At 38.0% G+C, this 24,591-nt stretch overlaps 1 protein-coding gene across 2 annotated transcripts in view; it reads left to right on the forward strand.

Moving 5' to 3' along the window:
• Positions 1-24,591, forward strand: part of LOC136866442 (death-associated inhibitor of apoptosis 1) — a 187,755-nt gene that overhangs the window by 141,956 nt on the left and 21,208 nt on the right. Inside the window, exons 1-3 of one of the 2 annotated variants that reach the window (XM_067143387.2) lie at positions 13,071-13,245; positions 19,702-20,203; positions 20,305-20,487. In XM_067143387.2, coding sequence (XP_066999488.1) covers positions 19,765-20,203; positions 20,305-20,487 — 622 coding nt within the window. In that variant the 5' untranslated portion in view covers positions 13,071-13,245; positions 19,702-19,764. Of the gene's footprint in view, positions 1-13,070; positions 13,246-19,701; positions 20,204-20,304; positions 20,488-24,591 lie in introns of those variants that run through there. The other variant, XM_067143389.2, reaches the window with a different exon arrangement.

Genomic DNA, 24,591 nt, shown 5'->3' on the forward strand with positions numbered 1-24,591 from the left:
TGAAAGAACATTTTATCTTATTATTATCATCAAGCCGGTCCCGTGGTATCGGGGTAGAGTGCCTGCCTCACGCCCGGAGGCCCCGGGTTCGATTCCCGGCCAGGTCAAGGATTTTCCTCTCGACCTGAGAGCTGGTTCAAAGTCCACTCAGCCTACGTGATTAGAATTGAGGAGCTATCTGACGGTGAGATGGCGGCCCCGGTCTCGAAACCCCAGACTAACGGCCCAGAGGATGCGTCGTGCTGACCACACGACCCCTCGTTATCTTCAGGCCGTCGGGCTGAGCAGCGATCGCTGGGCAGGCCAAGGCCCTTTCAAGGGTGTTAAGTGCCGTGGAGGGGATTATCATTATCATCATCATAAGTGGTGTCTTTCGTTTATGCCAATTTTTGTATCTTTTTTTCAGCTGAAGGTGTTTCACATTAGGAATGAAACATGAATTTTTCTAATAATGTAATTAGATTTTAAGCTGGATCATGTTGCATAATGACATAGACTAGCAGTAAAAAAACAAAGTGGATGGGGGTGTAGGACAGAGAGTAAATCTATCGTCAATATGTTTTTGAAAAAAAGGCATAATCTATGTCTTTAACATTACGGATAGGTTAGCATTTTTTTGGTCAATGGGATTTTATGAGGTTGGTATCAATATTGATGAAGAAAATGATCACTTTGGTGAGTGTCGTGTGTCACATACCAGTGTATTTTGAGCTAAGTCTGAAGTACAAATCATAAGGTCAACTGTAGTTTTTCTGATTAGAGGGTGTGAGTCTAGTAGGAGACATATCGTTGAGAATAACAAGGTTTAGTGAGGAAGTTATATTTGTGATTTTGTTGCCTTTAGGACAGCAAGATTCGCTACCCCAGAGACTGTGGTGAGCTCTGAAGTCGCTACTTTGGAGGGAATTGGGTCAAGTAGTTGTGCTTTAGGTGGGAAATATAGGTACACAATACAAACATTCCCAATAAGTAGGGCTACTGACAGGGTACGAGGAATATTATATGATATTGGGTAAGATTGAAAAGGTATATCAAGTTTTATAAGAATGCAGGTGGCTGCCAAACCATTTATGTCAGCACGAATGAAAAATATTTGGGTATTCTAAATAAAAAGTAAGGTTTCAACCAGGTTTCGCTAAGCAGGACTGCATTAGGATTAAAAATATGCCAGAGATGTAATAACTCATGTCTCTTACCTAGTACACTTCTACAATTCCATCGCAGAATTCTCATATTAAGGGTTGGTGGGAAGAAAGGAGTTAATTAATTGTAGGAAATCATCATGGATTAATTTTATAATGTGTCTAAACTGAACGTCTTGGCTAACTTGTTCCAGAATAGATTCTGTTTTTTTTTAAAGCCTGAATTTTAGGGTTAGACCAGTTAGAGGAAATGTTTGTCTTGGAGGAGTTGTGTGCTACAATAATACTGTTGATATCATGACGTAGGATGTTCGTGGAAGTGGAGGATTGAGTGGAATTCAGAGACCGAGCTCGAAAGCTGCAGTCGCTTAAGTGCGGCCAGTATCCAGTATTCGGGAGATAGTGGGTTCGAACCCCACTGTCGGCAGCCCTGAAGATGGTTTTCCGTGGTTTCCCATTTTCACACCAGGAAAATGCTGGGGCTGTACCTTAATTAAGGCCACGGCCGCTTCCTTCCCACTCCTGGCCCTTTCCTGTCCCATCGTCGCCATAAGACATATCTGTGTCGGTGAGACGTAAAGCAACTTGCAGGAATTCAGGGGGGGGGGGGGGGGGATGAAGTACTAGGTCCTTTGGGAGAATGATAGCTGAAGGAAGGATTTGGTGAGATCTTAGGGGTTGCCAAAATGTTTGGATATGTCTACCTGTCAAATTCAGGGGTGGCGGTTCTTCGTGGAGGGGTTCGGTGTACAATTTCATTATATTTGCGTTTCCAGGTATAGATGAGTCATTACTAGATGGCGTAGAACGATTGGGAAGGAGAGGAAATTGTTTAGGGCAATTGAGGGGAGAGAAACCTTTATGAAATGAATTTTTAATTTCTACATAGGATTTGTTCTCTATGCTCATCAGGCCTTTGATTTCTTTCTGCTGTATATACTCCGAACAACGTTCAGAACCACCTAGATAGTTTCCCTCACTCTGAAGGTATTTATGGATGACTTGATGTCTGGTGGTTAAGACTGGATTTTGCACGTCTTGGTTTCCTAGATTTGCAATGGGGCTATGTGTTTGACACTTTTTGCAGATTAGGGGCGTGAGGGTGGGGGGAGATGGAGGCCTGAACGTCCAACATGACATTAAAGATAGAAACATAGGTGAGGAACTGTCGGCACTCAAAAGCAATTTTGACAGTACCGGTAGAAAAGTTAGCTGTGAAGCCTTTTTTTTTTTAGAACCTCTGTTCATCCGTCGAGCTGTTACGGCTGGACATAGGGAATCTAGTTGTTGAAGGATATCATCCACTGTCCATCGAGAGTGGGGTGTCAACACTTCGAATGACCCCAAATCTGTTAACATTTGATGAAGGAATTAAAGTTTTTTTTGGTTCTTTTCCAGGAATATGGGATGATTTAGAAAATTATTGGAAGAATGCCAAGAAGGTAGTTTGTATCCTATTTCGTCCTTTCGGGAGAATTTGCTTAATGTCAGAAATGTTACGTTCATAAAAAAAGTTTGCCAAGTGACATACGGTGTAGGTGAGTTAGACTCAACAAGAATTGAATATAGGCCAAGATGGCAAGAAGAATATTTGTTTATTTGCAAGGTTATGACTGAGGGTGTAGGTTTTGGTAGGAGTTTCCTTGCTAGTTAGAGTAGGTTCTTCTGCATGGGATTTATCAGACTGATTTTATTTGTCCATTCTCCTCTAGGAAAAAGTAGTTTACCTGGGAGTTAGAAATGTACTTAAAATCTAATATATAGGGGAATACAAACCGTAAGCCAACTAAAACACACACAAGCAAAGTAAAAAACCTACACATAAGTTATGTTACCAATATTCCCTTATATTCACACAATCGGGAATTGAGTAAAAGTATATTTCAAACAAGTCCGCCAAAATACGTTTAAAGCAAAAGACTACCGAAAATGCACTTATTAATTACTGCTCATGGCGTCCGTTACCAACGACAGCAGGAATTCGCACGAATACTGGTTTGGGAATCCAAAAACTGTGGTTTAGTACGTTCGTAACAACCAGGCACAGCATATTTATGACCTATAACATTTTTATATTTAAGACATGTCCCCTACAGCACATTAGAGAATGCAACCGAAGCACCGGGAAACACTCAGGATAGGGTAGGAGTACATTCTATATAGACTACTAGCTGTTACCCGCGGCTTCGCTCGCGAGAACTTAGTGACTTGACTTATGACTTATTTTCTTTAATTCCTTGTGGAACATAGGGCCTCGACGAAATTTCTCCAGCTTGTTCTATCTGCCGCCAATGCTTTCACCTCCCTCCATGTCTTGTTAACTCCAGCAGTCTCCTTATCTATGGTTCTCCGAGAATTTAGTAATTTGATAAAATTAATCGTTCCTCGGTACTGCACTAAGACATCATCTGAAAATCCCTAAAGTACGTATAAAAACTCACCGAAAAATTGCGTTTCATTTATCCCAGAATCCCTTTGTAAACTACGATTGTGGTATTGCTTTTTAGGGCTAAGATGACCAGGCTACTGGCAGAGTTAACTTTCGAACATACCATGGGTATGCATACGTTTTTCCGATTTTTTTTGGTAAAGAAAACACGTAGTTTTCAAGGGAAATTCATTTTGTTTATTCAAAATATTGGCCATCGACTTCTACACACTTCGCCCATCTTTCAGGTAAGTTATGAATACCATGCCAGAAAAACTTTATCTTTTGCGGCAAACCATTCGTCGAGCCATTTCCAACTTCCTCCAAATTGTTGAAGTGCTGCTTCGTCGAGCCATTTCCAACTTCCTCCAAATTGTTGAAGTGCTGCTATGCGAGCGCGTGCCCCATTGATGCGAAGAGGTGATAGTCAGATGGCGCCAGGTCGGGGTGATACGGCGGGTGCGGAAGGATGTCCCATCCAAGCGATTTCAAGGTGTCCTCCATTGGTTTTGCTGTGTGAGATGGCGCATTGTCGTGTAACAAAATCACTTTGCCATGTCTTCTGGCCCATTCCGGTCCTCTTTCGATCAATACGTGATTGAAATTCATAATTTGATGGCGATAGCGTTGTGCATTTACTGTTTCGCTCTAGTTCCACCAGACACAAAGCATGGTCGTCTTGCCGAAGCCATTGGATTCGAATAACTTACCAAAGGAGATGTTCAATAAATTTCCAATTTCTTTGAAATCATTTGGGAAAATGCTAGGAAAACAACAGATAGGGAATCTGCCACCTGGGCGACTGCCCTAAATGCAGATCAGTATTGATTGATTGATTAATTGATTGATTTGTTGAAACCTTGTCTCACATGTTCTAATCGATGGAGCGTGTTCACCATATGTTTCTACCAGCAAACGGTGACTTTCCATAGCATTTTTCTTTTGATTAAATAAGAAAAGCAACGCGTGCCCCAAATGTTCTTTTTCAGGCACAAACGTCGACATTATCACTGAACGATACGACAAAGACTCTAGTGTTTGGCGGACTTAACTTGTGTGTGTTGGTAGGTTAATGTCAGACGAACAAACTGACGTATGTGTCAAATTCATACGCTGCGTACTGTTCGCTGGCGTCATCTCTTAGTGAAACCGGAAAAGACTTATGCATACACCTCGTAGACCTACGACATGGAACTCTGTATGTGAAAAGCAGTCCTCTCTCAAGTCAAAAACGTGTTTATATTCAAAGGGGATTCCAAATGCCAGTTTTCACGTCTATAACATCTTCAGAGTTTGAGATATAAGTATCCTCATAAAAATAATTAAACTCTTTCTTCACTTCTTTCCACCCCCACTTCTTAAGTGGATTTTCAGAAAACAAAAATACGTGTTTCTTTATTTTGAAAGGAGATTCCAAATACCAGTTTTCACATTTCAAAGGATTCACTCAATTTTCGGTCCTTTTCACTCCTCCCCCCGCCTTTAAGCGGCTTTTCCGAAAACAAAAAATTACCTGTTTCTTTATTTTTAAAGGATATTACATGTACCAATTTTTACACCTGTAACCTGTTGTGTTTATGAGATATACTCATTTTAAAATTCCACCTCCTTTTTCACTTTTTATACCTCCTTAAGTGGATTTTCCAAAAACAAAAATAAGTGTTTCTTTATTTTTAAAGGACACTCCATGTACCGATTTTCACGTCTGTAAGTTCTTCAGTTTGAGATATAAGCATCTTCATATAAAGGATTCAACTCCGTTTTCACTTTTTTAACCCCCGTAAGTGGATTTTCCGAAAACAAAAAATGAATGTTTATTTTAAAATGAGATTCCATGTATCAATTTTTACACCTGTAACATGTTAAGTTTACGAGGTATCCTCATTTTAAACATTCACTCCCTTTTTCACTTTTTTAACCCCCTTAAGTGGATTTTCCAAACACAAAAAGTACATGTTTCTTTATTTTTAAAGGCATTTCCATGTACTATTTTTCACGTCTGTAACATCTTCAGTTTTTGAGATATAAGCATCCTCATATAAAGGATTCAACCCCATTTTCACTTATTTTTGCCCCCTTTTGTGAATTTTCCGAAAACAAAAAAAATACCATTTTTAGAGGAGATTCCAAATACCAATTTTTACATGTTTAAACTGTTCAGTTTTGAGATCTAGATATACTCATTTTAAAAATTCATCCCCCCTTTTCACCCCCTTAGCGACGGAATATCCAAAAATCCTTTCTCAGTGATCACCTACACTGTAATATAAACGAATCCCCTAAATTTCATTTCTTTATGTCCTGTAGTTTTGGCTGGACGATGATGAATCAGTCAGTCAGTCAGTCAGTCAGTCAGTCAGTCAGTCAGTCAGTCAGTCAGTCAGTCAGTCAGTCAGTCAGTCAGTCAGGACATGTTATTATCTATATATATAAAATAACTTGTCCTGACTGACTGACTGACTGACTGACTGACTGATTCATCATCGCAGAGCCAAAACTACTGGACGTAAAGAAATGAAATTTTGGGGATATATTCATATTATGATGTAGGTGCTCGCTAAGAGAGGATTTTTGGATATTCCTTCGCTAAGGGGGTGAAAAGGGGGGTGAAATTTTAAAATGAGTGTATCTATATCTCAAAACTTTAAAAGTTTACAGATGTAAAAATTGGTATTTAGAATCTTCTTTAAAAATAAGGAAACACGTATTTTTTTGTTTTCAGAAAATACCAATAGGAGGGGTGGAAAAGGGTGAAAAAGGGGGGAAATGGGTTGAATGCCTTTAATCAGGATACCAGTACTTATATCTCAGAAACTGAAGATATTACAGACCTGAAAATTGGTGCTTTTGATCTCTTTTAAAAACAAAGAAACACGTATTTTTTTTTTTGGAAAATCCAATTAATACGAGGGTGAACAGGGGGTGAATTTTTAAAATGAGTGAATCTATATCACCAAAATTTTTAAGTTTGCAGATGTAAAAAATGGTATTTAGAATCTTCATTAAAAATAAAGAAACACGTATTTTTTTTGTTTTCGGAAAATCGCAATAGGAGGGGTGAAAAGAGGTGAAGAAAGGGTTGAATGCCTTCAATGAGGCTACTTATGTTTCAGAAACTGAAGATATTACAGACCTGAAAATTGGCGTTTGGGATCTCCTTTAAAAATAAAGAAACACGTATTTTTTTGTTTCTGGAAAATCCAATTAACGGGGGGGGGGGAGGTGAAAAGGGGGTAATATTTTAAAATGAGTGTATCTATATCTCAAAACTTTTAAAGGTTATAGATGTGAAAATTGGTATTTAGAATCTCCTTTAAAAACAAAGAAACACGTATATTTTGTTTTCGGAAAATCTCAATAGGAAGGAAGGGTGGAAAAGGTTGAAGAATGGGTCGAATGCCTTTAATGAGTCTACTTATATTTCAGAACCTGAAGATATTACAGACCTGAAAATTGGTATTTGGGATCTCCTTTAAAACTAAGGAAAGACGTATTTTTTTGTTTTTGGAAACTCCAATTAATGGGGGGGAGGTGAAAAGGGGGTGATTTTTTAAAATGAGTGTATCTAAATCTGAAAACTGTTAAAGTTTATAGATGTAAAAATTGGTATTTAGAATCTCCTTTAAAAATAAAGGAACACGTATTCTTTTGTTTTCGGAAAATCCCAATAGGAGGGGTGTAAAAGGGTGAAAAATGGGCTGAATGCCTTTAATGAGGATACATATATCTCAGAAACGGAAATTATTACAGAACTGAAAATTTGTATATGGGATCTTCTTTAAAAACAAAGAAACACGTATATTTTAGTTTTTGGAAAATCCAATTAGTGGCGGTTAAACAGAAGTGACAAATTGGGGTGAATTTTTTGAAAGACTATATCTCCAGAATATCTTGGAAACGTAAAATGTTACAGTCGTAAAAAGTGGGTGTTTGGAATCTCATGTAAATGTAAAGAAACATAGGTGATTTGTTTTTGGAAACTCCTTTTAAGGGGAACTCAAAAGGGGTGAAATTTTAAAATGAGAATTTTTACAGTATGTCTAAAAAACCGTAACATGTTACAGAAGTGAAAAATGGATATGTTATCTCTATTAAACATAAAGAAACGTGTATTTTTAGTTTTCGGAAATACCACTTGGCTGGAGGGGGGGGGGTATAAATGTTTCTAAAAATGGTGTTGAATTCTTTTAATTAGGCTACTGATATCTCAAAAATGAAGATGTTACGGACGTGAAATTTGATATTTGCAATCTGCTTTAAAAGTAAAGAAACACGTATTCTTGGAAAATCCATTATGAGGGGGGTGAAAGAATTGAAAAAATAATTGACTTAATTGTATGAGAATACATGCATCTAATAAAAACTAAAGTTGTTACAGATGTGAAAATTCGTATTTGGATCTCCTTTAAAAACAAAGAAAAACGCGTTTGTTGGGGGGGGGGGAACCATCTTGGGGGGCGGGAGTGTAAAGGAGTTGAAATCCTTTCATGAGGACACATAAATCAAAAATTGAAGAAGTTAGAGACGTGATAATTGGTATTTAGAAGATCCTTTACGATTAAAGAAACAAGTATTGTTTTTGCGGAAAAATTCACTTAGGTGGGGGGGGGGGGAGTAGTGTGAAATGAAGTGAAAAAAAGTAAATTATTTTTATAGGGATACTTATATCTCAAAACTGAAGGTAATATACGTGAACATTGGTGTTTGGAATCTCCTTTAAACATAAAGAAACACGCCTTCTTTTAATTATTTTTTTGGGTGGGGGGTGGCAGTAAATAAACTTAACGGCGGTGGGGTGTAAAAGGAGGTGAGACCAATTGAGTTTACTGTACTTAATGTACTTATAAGGATCCTCCGTTGCTCAGGCGGCAGCACGCCCGCCTCTCACAGCTGGGTTCCGTGGTTCAAATCCCGGTCACTCCATGTGACATTCGTGCTGGACAAAACGGAGGCGGGACAGGTTTTTCTCCGGATACTCCGGTTTTCCCTGTCATCATTCATCCCAGCAACATATAATAATAATAATAATAATAATAATAATAATAATGTTCCGGACCGTCGTCAAATGTGCGGACCGCGCAGGAAACGGCTCTTGGACGGGTAATGACTAAGAATGCAGTCCGGCCGCGGGTTCAGTGCCGCCAAAGCACCCAATATGACACCACGCCGGATCTCCTGAAGGATTTTATCGATATTAAAAATGATTATAGGAAAAGATGGCAAAGATTTACGGACCCAGCTGGCCGGGAGGAATACCTGAGCGTAGTCCGGGTAGTACGAAATCGATTGCTGGGAAGAAAGATTGAAAAATGTGAGGAAACGTGCCGTATTCTAATAGAAAACGAGTCAGATCGGGAATTTTGGTGAATTCTCGCTGAAAACGAGTCAGATCGCGAATTTCGGCGGATTATATATCTAAAACAATAAGCATTCAATTATAAATTTCAGTATAATACCGTAGCGAAGCACGGGTATCTTGCTAGTACATATATATATATATATATATTAGCAAGATACCCGTGCTTCGCTACGGCTATAAAATGAAAGTTATTATTCAAAGTTTTACATTTTGGAGAGTCCACTGTCAGCAAAGCGTGTAAAATACGTCCACAGTTCGTAGGTCAAACGGTTTTGGGGGAAGGGCTATTTAATTTATAATCTACCACTCACTTGAACCCCATACGGAAGAATTTACATGTTTTAAACCCTATCTGATTTAACATCTTGGACGTAAACGCGACCATCCTGTGAAATTTGATTTTGTACGTCGAACAGTAATGGAGGAATGAATACCTTTTTAAGGGGTGAAAGTGTTGAAATATTTATTAACATCTAGGATATAGAAGACAACCCTGCATGAAAAAGTTATGTTCGTGCCTGAAACGATTTCGGAAGAAAGGATATTGTGTTTTTGAGAGTCAACTATCATTTAAACCTCTTAGGGGAGAAATGTTTTGCAGTATACGCTATTTTACACCTTGCACATAAAAGAACACCCTTCTCGTTAAATTACAACTCTATACGCCGAACAGTTATGAAGGGATGAATAATTTAGTTTACGGAGCTAACCTCGTCTGATACTTTAGCGGTGGAACGTTAAAAATATTTCCTATTTCACACCTAGGATTTAATATATATACCGGTATCACTAAATGGAATTTTGTCTTGGTACGTTAAACCGTTTCGGAGGAAGGAAGGAATATATTTGTTTCCAGATCTTGACCCCCATTTAACTCTCTGAGGGGTTAAATTTGTTTCAAACCTTCTATTATTTAACACCTACGATATCATTTGACATTTTAACTTCGTAATTCAAACGATTTCATATAAACGTATATTTTTGTCATCATTCCTCATCCTCCAGTCAAAATCCCCTTAGGGGTGTATTGTTTCAAGTCCACTTCTTATTTGTATCCTCATAAGAAGAATTCAACTCCTTTTACACCCCGCTTAAGTTGATTCCCTACCCCCCCCCCCCAACAACAAAAAATGCTGTGTCTTTATTTTTAAAAGAGATTCCAAATACCAAATTTCACGTCCGTAACATCTTTCGTGTTTGTGACATACTCGTAAGTATCCTCATACAAAGAATTAAACTCATTTTTCAATTCATTTACCCACCCTTACTTGGATTTTCCGAAAACAAAAGAATGCCTGTTTCTTTCTTTCTTTCTTTCTTTCTTTCTTTCTTTTTTTTTTTTTTTTTTTTTTTTTTTTTTTTTTTTTTTTTTTTTTTTTTGAAAGAAGGTACCAAATACAAATTTGCATGCCTGTAACATCTTCATTTTTTGAGATTTAGGTTTCCTCATAAAAATAATTCAACTCCTTTTCAGTCCTTTTTACACCCCTTAAGTAGATTTTACGAAAACAAAAGAATACGCGTTCCTTTATTTCTAAAGGATATTCCAAATACCAAATTTCATGTCTGTAACATCTTCAGTTTTGAGGTATAAGTATCCACATAAAAATTATTCAACCCCTTTTTCAACCCCCCCACCCCCACCCTCACTGAAGTGTTTTGTCCGAAAACAAACAAATACGTGTGGCTTTTAGTTTTCACGTCTGTAATGTGTTAAGTGTCTTTATATAACCTGTATATATGCTCATTTTAAAAATTAACCCCCTTTAACTCATTCCCTTAAGTAGGTTTTTAGAAAACAAATTATGTGGTTTCCTTTACTTATCCAGGTGATTCCAAATACCAGTTTTGACGTCTGTAACATGTTACGTTTTTGAGATATACTCATTTTCAGAATTCACCCCTTTTGTCACTCCTGTTCACCACCCCTTTAGTAGATTTTCCAAAAACTAAATAAAAAAACGCGTTTTTTAACTTTTAAAGGAGATTCCAAAAGTCAATTTTCATGTCTGTAACATCTTCAGTTTTTGAGATAGAAGTATCCACATAAAAATAATTCAACCCCTTTTCCAGTCCTTTTCACAACCCTTCCCCCACCGATTTTTTTTCGAAAACAAACAAATACGTGTTATTTTTATTTTTAAAAGAGATTAATCGCGTCTGCAACGTGTTAAGTTTTTTATATATACTGTATTATGAGCCCATTTTAAAAATTCACCCCCTTTAACACATCCCCTTAAGTGGATTTTCAGAAATCAAATTAGGTGTGTTCCGTTACTTTTACAGGAGATTCCAAATACCAATTTTTACATCTGTAACATGCTACGTTTTTGAGATGTAGTCGTTTTCAGTATTCACCCCGTTTGTCACTCCTGTTCACCGCCCCTTAAGTAGATTTTTATTTAAAAATATGTGTTTCTTTATTTGCAAAAGAAATTCTAAATACCAATTTTCATGACTGTAACATCTTCAGTTTTTGAGATATAAGTATCCACATAAAAGGTATTCAATCCCCTTTTCACGTTTTTTCACCCCTTAACATGATTTTCCGAAAACAAAAAATACGTGTTTCTTTATTTTTAAAGCAGATTGCAAATACCAATTTTCATGCCTTTAACATGTTCAGTTTTCGAGATATAAATACACTCATTTTAAAAGTTCACCCCCCTTTTCACCCCCTTAGCGACGGAATATCCGAAAATCCTCCCTTAGTGAGCACCCACAATGTAATATGAATGTATCCTCAAAATTTCATTTATTTATGTCCAATAGTTTTGGCTCGGCGATGATGAATCAGTCAGTCAGTCAGTCAGGACAATTATTATTATTATTATTATTATTATTATTATTATTATTATTATTATTATTATTATATAAGATGTAATTAGATGCATCATTGCCGTGGCAGGAACAACCAGATAGTGAAATCGCGAATTCGAGCTACAAGATGATCTGTTCCGCTTGGACATACGCGCAATAAAACCAAACATAATGTAAACAAGATCCGACACCTCGCTCGCAGTATGGACTTTGAACTCACAAGGGAGCCATTCTTCATAGAGGAACTTACCAAATTAAAAACGCACCTACCAACAACCAACGCATCGGAAAACATATTTCAACGAAAGAAACGTGCAATCATTGCACTGATGCAATGATGAATGACAAATGGACGAAAACCAACTACATTCTCAGACACACGGTTTGCCAGTTCATAGATTGCATCAAGGAATATGTAAAACGAAAGCTTTTCACTTACCGGTACCTGATAAAAATTGCGTTTGAGAACTCGGTAACAGTGTGGCAGATACTACCTGCTCTACTATTCGAAAAGAACTACATCTCTCATGAACTATAGTGAAGAAAATAAAATTACTATTTATAATGACAATATTGGCCGCAATAAATCTATTATTATTATTATTATTATTATTATTATTATTATTATTATTATTATTATTATTATTATTTTAATAATAATAATAATAATAATAATAATAATAATAATAATAATAATAATAATAATAATACAACCGCAAGACCAGTGAAGAGTAGGCCTACTTCTCTTTCGTAAGATTTATTATTTATTTTGAAATCTAGATTATCTTTTATTGTAATCAAGAACAAATTCCAAAATACTGTCGCGGAGTTAGTGACATTCAATGAATTTAGTGAATGTAGCAGTAAGCCTATACCATCTGGCAATAAAACCTATTTGATTTAACAGCTGGTCGGCATCGCTACATTCTTTAGGCGGCATTCTTCGATCAATGAATCCAGACTGGAGATGTAACCGGTCATTATTTATCAGTTGCAATGCTAATCTTATTGCTAAAACTTCTCTTTCAAGTTTCTGGTTTGAAGTAATGCCTTATCAAAATAATGAATGACACGGCCCTCTTTTACCACATCCGGTTTGGCAACAGCGGAATAGTTTCGATTTTTTGGAGAATTCTGCGGCTGATCTTACTATACGATGAATCACATTACTTTCACTTACAAGGCATTTGTATTATTAAAGGAATTATTCGCCTTTACCTTTCGTTAATTTGCATGTTCATTTATATTTCATTAGCTCTTCGAGATGCTTTCATAAGTGTGGCAACAGTGGATACCGCAGAGTACTTTGAATGGCATGCCTCCTCCAGTCTTCCAACATGCGTACAGCTCGGCGGTTATGACCGACGAATCGTAACGGTGCTCTACCTTTCATTTCTCGGCTGCGTTTTGGCAAAATCGTGAATTTAATTTTACAGCTACTTACTTAAGCTCGACGGGAACCATGAAAGGGGATAAGATACACCTACTCTAACGGGGTAAGTATTGCTTTTTATGATAATAAAATGGAGGTGTGTCAGCCCTTTAAATGAATTATGAGCAACATTTTTATTTTATAATATTGATCATCACAATTGAATTAATGTATGGGGATAATAATACATACATTCTCTTAGCGGCTAAATTAGAAGCTTGTTGGATGATGTGGTTTAATTATAGGACAAGCCTATTGCAGTTTTTTCGCGGGAATTCTGAAATGTCACGGGCCAGTAACTGGACCGGTTGTAGATTCCACAGTATTTATTAAGATAACACAACAATACAGGAAAACAAAGCGTTAAGTTGTAACTGTTAAACAATTGCCATGACCCTAGCTGAGGTTTTCAATAACATTCTATGAATTTGTGAAGTATAATCATAACTGGTCAAGTCAGTCATTCATTCATTCATTCATTCATTTGTAACTTGAGACCTATATTTTTTTCTTTCACTAGGTTGGGATTCTATGAGATTGGTATATGTATGCTACTGTAATAACGTGTTTATTAATGACACTATCAATGATGAATTTTAGTATTCCACCCTGTATATTTGCTCTAATTTGTATTTTAATGCTAGTGTTTAACGATGGGGTATGGTGTGTTTTTATACCCGAGGCTATGAAATTAATTTGTGTAAATAATGAAATGCTCATCATAGTAAGATCATTACCGGTATACCAATTTATATATGGTAGTTAATAACTTGCTGGGGAAGATTGCTGTATAATGTCGTCTACGACATATTACCGATAGTTACCATATTTTTATATTAATTTACGGTAAAATTCCAGCTCTAGTGACAATATATTTCTAATGTTATAAGTGGAAATTAATGAAATCTTACTTGGAATGCGTCTCAGTGGAGAGATGTGTTCATTGCGATGTCCAGGAACCCACCATCCCGCGCCGAGAACTGCATTTACTTTTATCACTTTAATGATGAATTTACAACGTTATACAAATTCCATTTAGTTTTAAAATATCACGGTTTGTTATTGATGTTTATTGGTCATATAGCCTAGGCCTAACTAAAGTTAAATTACATTTTTAAATAACTGTCATCCTTCTTTCTGTTGGTCTAAGCAATTGTATCTGGATTATAAGATTATAAGGGATGCATTGCAAACTTCATTATATCGTTAGAATATCAAACTCCAGCAATGGTTATGTTTAATACTTTCTTGAACTATTAATGAACAAGTCTTCACTGTTATACTGTTCATATTAATTCAATTAGTTTTAGTTACCAAGGTAAAGACAGGGAAAAATAGTAATTTTAGTTGTCAACCGGTATGAAGCATGGTATTTCTTCTGTATTACAGGAAAAATAACCATTTTTAAGTTCTCGTTAAAACTGAGCTCAGCGAGATGTATTTCTCTGCAAATTGGCTGGGAGGTATACAGCACTGAAGCTTGGCTTGCATATCTTCTAAAGTGTGTCTTCTCTAAGGATGCTCTGTACAGATTCCTCTTTTTGTTTTAGACAGCTAATCTCTTGCTATTTTAAAAAACTAATTGTAGACATGTGACTTTGATGAATATGTATTCCCAGCGGTTGCGTGCACTGGACTGAAGCAAATGATGCACTCCAGTTAGTGCTGAATGCTCAGGTTTCCTCCCTGCAAGTAAAATCATTACTTCAGTTAGTGCTAAAGGTTACACAGTGTAGCCATGGGAGTTTGCTCCTACAACCCTCTGTGGGTGGGGTATGCACTCGAAGGATACACCCACAGGATCCCGTGCCTGTCGTAAGAAGCGAGTAAAAGGGGGGTTACCTAGGTGTGGAAATGGATTGTGATTTTGGTACCATGAATTGTGCCCCTTGTGAATGGGAGGGGCCGAATACATCCACAGATAATCCCTGTCTGTCTCAGGTGACTAAAAGCATCATGTAGTATCAGTCCCTTTTTTTGTCTTTTTTAGTATCGAGGGTCGGTTGTAAACCAAATCAATATCTGATGTGTGTCTTGTTTGGGGAGGGACCTCTTACGTGTGCGACTATGCTTGAAAGCCCAGACGGTATCCCCAGCCATTCAGGTGGGCGTGTCTTGTACTCTGCAGTAGTATTTGCCTGTCAATGCATGTCCCTGTACAGCCGAATGCCAGAAGAATATATTTATTTTTTAAAGTTGTTTACTTATTATTCTGTATACGCTATGGGGTACTTGCTGTTGTGAATATGAGGAAGGGAGCCTTGGTGCTCATTGCCTCAGTTGGTCCATATTTGGAATCGTCCACCATCTGACCTTGAGCAATTCCTGCTGCAACCAGATGAGTATTGCCTTGGCTGCTTGGTTTGGTTGCAGAGGCCCTTGATCAGAGTAGGTTTCATTCGGGGAGGATGTTTTCGGGCATGGGCAGAAATAAACTTTGTAAGCATGGCCATGGTAGTCCTCTACCCAAGTCTTTCATTTTCAATTCCGTCAGAGGGTCAGCCTCCTGGGAACAAGTGCCGTGTTAAAGCATGGGATCCAGCTTCTCTAGGTTCCTGGTTGCTACCAGAACCGACGGGCAAGATTTTAAGCTGGTGAAGTCTATCTTGTTCAGTAGACACATTGAAGGTGTCTATGGCAAACTTGAAGACTTAAAGAAAATGCGCAACGGTTCAGGCTGATCATCAAGTGTGACCACTATGGCAAAATTCCTGTCAAAGTGGAAGAGCACAAAACCTTGAATCTGGTTCATGGAGTAATCTTGCACCGTAATCTTATCTTGAACACCGATGATGAGCTGATGGAAGACGTGAAGCATCGTGGCGGACATGTGTCCGGCGAATTTGGAACTGTCCGGTATATCTCGGTGAGAAGATGAACCAGGAGACAAATACCCGGGATGGTCTTTCCTACCAGGAAGCGAACCTCACCTTCTATGGTATGGACATTTAGTGAGAAGAGATGACTGGTCATTTCCTAAGACAGCTGTCCTGTAGTGCAACCCAACAGGAAATGTCCATGCGGCCGTCGCAAGAAAAGGTGGCTGCATAATCTCAAGGACATGAAGATTGTGGGTGTCAGATGTGGTGATGCCCTTAGAAGGACCAAATGGAGAATGGCATGCAAAGTAGCGAACGCTGCACCATCTCAGGAAAAACCTTAGGTGGTGTTAGTGATGATTAAGAGGAAGTACAGCTATGCAACCATTCTCTAATACTAAATCAGTGGGAAAATGGAAGGGGTCCGATACTTCAAAAATGAGGGTATCGGCTAAAGAAAGACCAGAGCCACAGAGAGCATGAAAATGAGACTCCTTAGGCCCTGAATGGTCTAATAGAGCCGGAGTCAAAAAAGAAAGAGTTGACCAAGGGAGGTTGGTTAGGACAGATGACAGAGTAGCCTGGCACAAATGAAAGCAATGCCAGGATTATGCTAAGGGCCCCGTGGTCGCCAATCCACACTCCAAGTTAAGAACCATGGGTCCTTTTTAGTCGCCTCTTAAGATAAGCAGAGGTTACTGTGGGTGTTATTCTACCAGCTCTCCACCCACAGAGGGAGAAAAATGTTAGGCAGATGATCCACATCAATGTGATTCCACTGTTAAGACTAAAACTTCAAGATGAGACTGAGTCTCCTTCAGTTGTTCTTATTATGTTCTGCTGATTAACCACTGATTAATGTGCCTTTAAACTATTGTACAGTTGCATTTGCTAATTTGTGCTTGCCTGGCCGCCATGATTGTTAAGGCATTGAGTCTATATGGTCTGACACTGGTTAGTCAGTTTGGGTGCTATTGGTTGAAAAGATTTTCACTATCGGAATGTTAGCTGGCAGTGTAGGAAAGATGATTGTTTACAATTCTTAACTACTAGATTGCATGCCAAAAGTCTGGATTCCAAACCTCTTCGCAGTGTTCATCTGACTAGATTGTGATTCATCTGTCAGATGGAGAGATTAAGGCTTGGGCAGACTCCTTTGATGTTTTTACAGTAGGAGACTATGTGCTGACACCGGGTTTCAGTTCCCCTATCGTATTACTATCATCATAATCATTGGTGTATACTGAGGGCTACCAAGGCTATCAGTGAAGCCCAAACCTCAATTGAAAATGAAGTCTAGAACACATTTCAATGTAAGCATCTGACACATTAGGCCCTATTCCATTTACAAAACTTGAAAGCAGTGAGAAAAAGTCACACATATTTGAGAGCAAGGCATCAGAGACTGATATTGCAGCCCAGACTCTCGTCCCTCTCTCCTCGACTCAACCCGCGTGGCTTGCTGCTGTATATCAGATGGGAGCGGGGACCGGGAGGGGGTTGGGGATAGGTGTGCTAGGCTTTGGTCTGTCAGATCGCCACTGTTAACTATCAAGCATGCGTTGCTCATCGTATATACTTCCTCACCTCATACTTCTGACTTAATTATGGTCTGTAGATAAAGAGTGCTGGCATTTCACTCCTGTTTACTTCTACATCCTTGTAGGAAGACACTGTAGGGCTGCTGTTATAGGAGCAATATAGTTTTCTTTCAGGATTGGTATTCTCTTTTGCTGGTTGAAATCAAATCCGTGATCGTGGGTCGGACACCACCACTGATCTCCCGAGAAAGCTAATAAACCAGTGAATTACGGGTACAACCGCTGTAAAATTATACATTTTTATCTAATAATGAAAAAAATCCACAGCCTGTTTCGTCATTTGACCGGGTCAGGTATGGAATGAATGAATGAATGAATGAATGAATGAATGGAGCCCCCACCTAGTGGTGAAGATTGGAATTGTGCCAGCTGCCGAAGCCTGTTGCACTCCTCTGGGGCAATGATTAATGAATGACAGATGAAATGAAATGATATTGGAGAGAGTTAATGGAATGAAAGATGACAGGGAACACTGGAGTACCTGGAGAAAAACCTGTCCTGCCTCCACTTTGTTCAGCACAAATCTCACATGGAGTGACCAGGATTTGAACCATAGAACCCATCGGTGAAAGGCCGGGTTGCTGCCGCCTGAGACACGGAGGCTTACTATTTAATAATAATAATAATAATAATAATAATAATAATAGTGCATGGTATCTGTATAGGCTTGGTGGTGACCTAATGAGGATAAAATGAGTGGTGAAGACATCATAAACACCCAGTCCCCAAGCCAGTGGAATTAACAGTATGAGGGGGTTGATTCTGAAAATTGAACCGGGACCATCAGAACAAAGGCAAGCATTCTATCCATTTAGCCGCACAGCCAGACTTTAAGCTACAATCTCCACTGTTCAGGGGTTGAGCAGCATTGGCAGCAGCTTGTGCAGCAGCCTTGACAACACAGTAGGCTAGTCCGTTGGCTGTTGGCTACAGCTGAAAACACTGAGGGCTTGAAGTTCCCTAAACCAAACATCGAAAAGGGGTAACCTAAGTCTAGTGGTAGACCACGTCTTGATCCCAGCGTTCGCAACTGATCATCTTCCCACACCCAGATCCACAGGTTGCCCATGGGCATCAAATAGAAAGACCCGCACCAGGCGAGCCAAATATGTTTTCAGACATTCCTGACACTGAAATCCATATGATAAAATAAAATTTGCTAATCTTTATGATTAAAATATTTTGAATAATAATGTAATTAGAATTGATTCCATATCATAAAATGAAGACTTAGAGGAAGTAAATGAATATGGTTACTTGGGTAGCAAAATAACTAATGATGGCAAGAGTAACAAGGACATAAAATGCAGACTAGCACAAGCAAGAAAGGCCTTTCTTAAGAGAAGAAATTTGTTTTTGAAGACTTCCGTCTGGAGCGTGGCATTGTGTGGTAGTGAAACATGGACAATAACTACTTCAGAAAGAATTGAAGCTTTTGAAATGTGGTGTTACAGATATATGCTGAAGGTGAGCTGGATAGATCAGATCATGAATGAAGCGATACAGAATCAAATTGGGGAGAGGAGATAGAATGATAGAACACATCTTAAGACACCCAGGACTTGTTCAGTTGGTTTTTGAGGGAAGTGTAGGCAGTAAGAATGGTAGGGGTAGACTAAGGTATGAATATGACAAGCAGATTAGAGTAGATGTAGGATGTAACAGTTACGTTTAATTGCAAAGGTTAGCACAGGATAGGTTGGCATGGAGAGCTGTATCAAACCAGTCTATGGACTGATGACTCCAAGTTGATATCCTGTTTCTGAAGGATGTGTACATATGTAAGAAATTTTAAAAATTGGAAATTTATTCCCTGACTTTCTTCCCCCATTTTGACATATTTTCTTTGTAGCAAGTTTAATTCTTCCTGTCAATTGTGAAGATAATGTTGACTGTGTTATATTGAACATTAGTCTGTGTGTCCTTATTAGTCTCATATGTGAAACTATATTTTGAAACCCTGTTTTGAAAAGTAAATAAGATTGTTACTCAACTCAGATCTTGTTTGTTTTCCATTTTTGATGGTGGAATAGAACTTGCTGATTTATCATCCCTGAGTTACATGTTCACAGTAAATTTGATTTTCTTTGTCTCTTACAGGTAATTTGCAGGCTCTAAACGAACTGTCCTGAAACTGAGATCTGCAAAATCATAATTCAACATATGGCTCCTGATGGGACTGGCACTTCTTCCCAATTAGTGAAAGAAAATGCTGCATCAGCTGGAAGTGATGAGGTTGATAGGACTACTTTAAACTTAAAATCTGAAGCAGATCGTTGTACAACATTTAGAACATGGCCTGTAAGTTTTCTTGCTCCAGATAGACTGGCAGCTGCTGGTTTTTATTATTTAAGGAAGGAAGATATTGTCCAGTGTGTGTTTTGCGGTGTTGAAATTGGACGCTGGGAAGAAGGAGATGACCCTTTCAGAGACCACTTGAAATGGTCCCCTGCTTGCCCGTACCTTCGTAAAATTCCTGTTGGTAACATACCATTGGATCCTAACGACCCACCTATAGTACCAGAAAGCAATAGCGTACGAGGCTGCGATACTTGTGGTCCACAGGGATTAGGAATGCTACCAAATACTATGCTGCAGAATGGTTAGTACAACTACTTCTTTTTTCTCTCTCCTTTCTTTTCTTTCTTCCCAAAATTGGTGGTTAAAATTCTTCATTGTTATGTTTTACATGTTTTGTTTCAGGAGATGGAAAACTTGATGAACAGGCAGCTGCCTTGGAGAAGTTGGGAATCCATAAAAGTAAAGGACCAATATATACAAAGTACAGTTCTATTGAAGGAAGGTTACGCTCATATGAAAATATTTGGCCAGTGTCAATGAAACAACGTCCAGATAAGCTGAGTGAAGCAGGATTCTTTTACACTGGTAATGTCTTTTTGGGATGATGATAATTCACATATCTAAAACTACATCAGAGCTTTATGAAATTGTAAAAGACAAGATGTTGCATACGCTCATGTTCAGATGCAGGTCAAGAAAGGCAATATTAAGTGCTTACCATAAAGGTCTTAATCATTCAGGAGATTCAGATACTAATGCAAGTCTTTGGCCACCTCTCTTCATCCTATTCTGACATAAAAATCATCATCTTCCTTCCAAGTATTGGGCCGTGTGTCCCATTACGGTCTTGCAGTTTTCTTTCGGCAAGACTTGAAAGCAATCAAATGTCCTTCCGACAGGTTGTTAGCCTGAAGGAAACATAAAAATAACACTGGTTATTATTGGATAGTTTCTTTTACACACATCCATGGTGCCAAAAACCAGAATGTTCATCGTCCTAAAGTTATAATAGCAGGCAAATATAATTAAATCTGTGCACTGTAATTTATCTGTTGCCCAATTTTATATTGGCTATTTCAATCATATCCTTGCACTTCATAGATGTTGAACCTCATTTTATTAATTTTAATTGCTGCACATGAACACAATATATGATTGATGGAACCATGTTACAAAGTGGTGTTAAGAACAGAACTACCAAGTCTTGCGCTAAAGTGAGCAATATCGTACACTCTTATGCATTTTTTTATATTGGTATTAATCTTAACCCTCAATTTGTGAGGTCGTATTTCTAAGACTTACATTGTGAGGCGAGGTCTCGGAGACCGCTGATCTGTCTTAGTTACCCATAGCCACACCTAACCAAATGATTATCTTCAAATTGCTTGTATTGGTACCTCCATCCATTTAACAGAGGTTAAAAATGCAAATATTTCATAAAATCAAAGCGTACTTCCATTATCCTTACTTTCACTCCTAATAGTGTGATAACATTTTTTTACTAATCGGTTTTAATTTACTAAAAAAAAAAAGGAACCTTTACAAAATATCATTATACAATTAATATTTAGGAACAAATACATGTGACGGATAGAATGAAACTATTAAACAAGGTAAATTACATGATTTTGTAAAAAATCACATGTAATATTTTGGGCAAAATCATTATGGTTTTGTATCCTGCTTCTTTTTGCGAATTGGTCATATGGCCATTTATATCTGTTTATTTCGCATTATGTTCTACTGGCAGTGCTATCCTCACCATTCACATCCTCATTTTCTTCTTTCGCTTCTGCACCATCACTGATGCCGCAAACAGAAAATTCACTTCCTGAAATATTGTCACCGTTTCTACTTTCTTCCGAATTTGGCCAACTGTGGACCACGTGAAACTTAATGCTTTCTGGCCAGTCTTCTTTTCTCTTCCCAGAACTTCATTCGTTCACTCCTTATTTTTCTCTGCTCCTCAGATATTACAAATTTGGGTCTATTCTTCCTTTGCTTTTCATGGAATTTGTGGTCATCTACTCGAGTTCTGAACTTCTTTCTGTTGAGGATCAATTCTGGTGTTATTTTAATTTCTTCTGTGTCCTTCACCTTCTCCACCCATTTCGTTGTCCTCCTCAATCCAGTTATATATTTAAATATCCTTTTAGTCAGGTGGTTATCATTCATTCATCATCAGTCAGTTTCAATATTACTTGGCATCCTCCTTAAGCAGTGCTTAGAGTGCTTTCAAATTCAGGTTTCTATTCAAGTTAATCGATAAGTGTCCCGCATGCATGGTCGATATGGAATGTAAACGGTGAGGTGCGGTCTATGGTACCGCTCAAATTTTACTACACAATCAACTGCACCAGTCAACAGCTAGAGCAACACTGAACTGTGCACTGCCTCAAGTTCACATGCTAGGAAGGTAGACGCAAGAAAATACGGGAGCCAACCACAAAAAGGAATAAAATAGAATTTGAAAAGTTTCCTGCTGTCTGTGTGACTGCACCTCACAAGTTGAACACCAACCCCGAGACCTATCAACTCTATCAAGTGGCATAAAAATGAGGTGTTAGAGCAGCCTGCGACCTTGCGACATTGCTTGTTTGTGTTTTTGCTTTATTTTTAATCCGCAAGAGGAAAATTTTCCAAAAAGGTTTCTTAGCTTCTAATCGTATAGATAAGTTTAAGTAATCGGGAAATTATACCTTTATATTCTTTTCTTGAAAACCAGTAGTACCTTGCTTGAAAATTGACCATTTGCTGCAAGTTAAACATTGCTAGACAGAATTGCAAGAAAATCAGTTTCAAACTTTGGTATTATGATGGCAACTTTACGGTTTCACTGGGTAGAGAAATGCCAGTATGAGGTATTAACATAATTTTCATCAATAGTTAGTTTCATTTACATTGGAGGAATGTTGCTTTTGATGAAATTGAAGCACAAAATTTGTGTAGGGAACTAATGATTCAAGACAGGCAGTTTCTAGGTTATTGTGAATTTGTTGTTTACCACTTGTAAACACAATCAACAGCATTTCCATTTCTACCTCTTGATGTGAATGTGGTTTCTTGCAAATGAACTTTAATGTTGACACCAAAGAATGAAGTCTGAAGGTTAATGTAAAGATTAGTTTAAGTTGTTTATTGTCCTATAGATTAGGTTTGACATTATGGTACACTTTGTGTACAGTGGAACCTCGATTCTCCATTTTTTTGGGGGGACCCCGGGAAAAAACGAAAGAATTAAATAACACTAGAATGTTTATATTGTTCTCCCACCTATTCACATGTAATAAAAAACGTAAGATACGGTAAAACAAAATATCCGGGAATAAATTAAAACCATCAACAATTTGGCTAAACATCACAATAATTAAATGCATATAATTATGATCTAACAAACACCTAACACAATGCAAAGTACAGCCCTAATGGGCTTTGGCCCACCAAGCGACCGCTGCTCAGCCCGAAGATCTGTACATTATGAGGGGATGCATGGTCAGTGTGACAAGTCCTCTCTGCAGTTATTCCTGGCTCTCTAGACGGGGTTTGTCATCTCGGTTAGATAGCTCCTCAACTAACGGTAATCACATAAGCAGATGGACCTTGAACCGGCCCTTATATCCAGGTAAATATCCGGGAATCGTATCCCAGGCCTACGGGTGAGAGGCAGGCAAGCCAGATCACGCGGCCGGCTTCAAACATTAACATGAGTTACAAATCTCGATATTTTAAATTCACTTTTACCAGGGAAACTTAGTCAGTTTTCCATGAAAACTTCTTTTGTCACCAACTTTGATCATCCAAGCTCATCGAAATATTTAATAAATAACGCCAAGACTAACAACAATCGATAGCAAGTAGTTTTTAATTCTCTAATCTAATCAAATAAAGCACATCGGATACAGAAGCGCCCAATATGATGGCGAAATCTTTTTTTTTGATCTCCGGTATGTTTGTAGAAAGTTTCTGGAAATCTTGTACCGCATAAATTAGGCCTACACCGACTTTTAAAGATTATGTTGAACTTGAGAATATAGTTTCGAATGTATCGATTCTCAAAAGTTCTCCAATGTATTTTCAATTCTTCCCGTCACTAATCACAAGCAGATTGGAAAGATAAAAAGCCCCATAAAAACTCCAGGAATCTTGGTTTATTTGGGACAGCTGTAAAGTGCATTTGCTGCACGAACCAGTGCGAGTAGGAAATGATACAAACCTTTTAAATGTTATGCTGCGCAAATAAAATGAATGCTGTTTTTATAAGGACATTTTTAACATGAAAAAGTAAATGTAAAACTGTCTCATATTAGGACCAAAACAGTGATGGTCTGGTGTCAACGTAATTGTATCAGATCATACTAAAATACTAGACTTCTGTTAGAAAGGAGAAATTTTGATTCCTGTCTGCAAGCCCAGTGACTATATTACATAGCGCCGCGTGGGAAATGCTGAAAACCTGTTCAGCAATACGATAGAAAAAAGTCAAAAATAAACATCTAACCCTGGACGTGATGTAGATATTTTATAAATATGAACATTTAGTTGAACTAGTTCAGTCTTAAAGTAGAGCTGTCGAAATATGCTCTGTCTTCCTCCAATTGTTGTGGCCACTCTGTTTTATGATTTCAGAGGATTCCCTAAATAACAAGAGGGTAATCCCAAAAGTAAGGTCTCCTATATTTTTTATAAATA

Source organism: Anabrus simplex, chromosome 3 (assembly GCF_040414725.1).
Source record: "Anabrus simplex isolate iqAnaSimp1 chromosome 3, ASM4041472v1, whole genome shotgun sequence".
NCBI classification, from domain to species: Eukaryota; Metazoa; Arthropoda; class Insecta; order Orthoptera; family Tettigoniidae; genus Anabrus; species Anabrus simplex.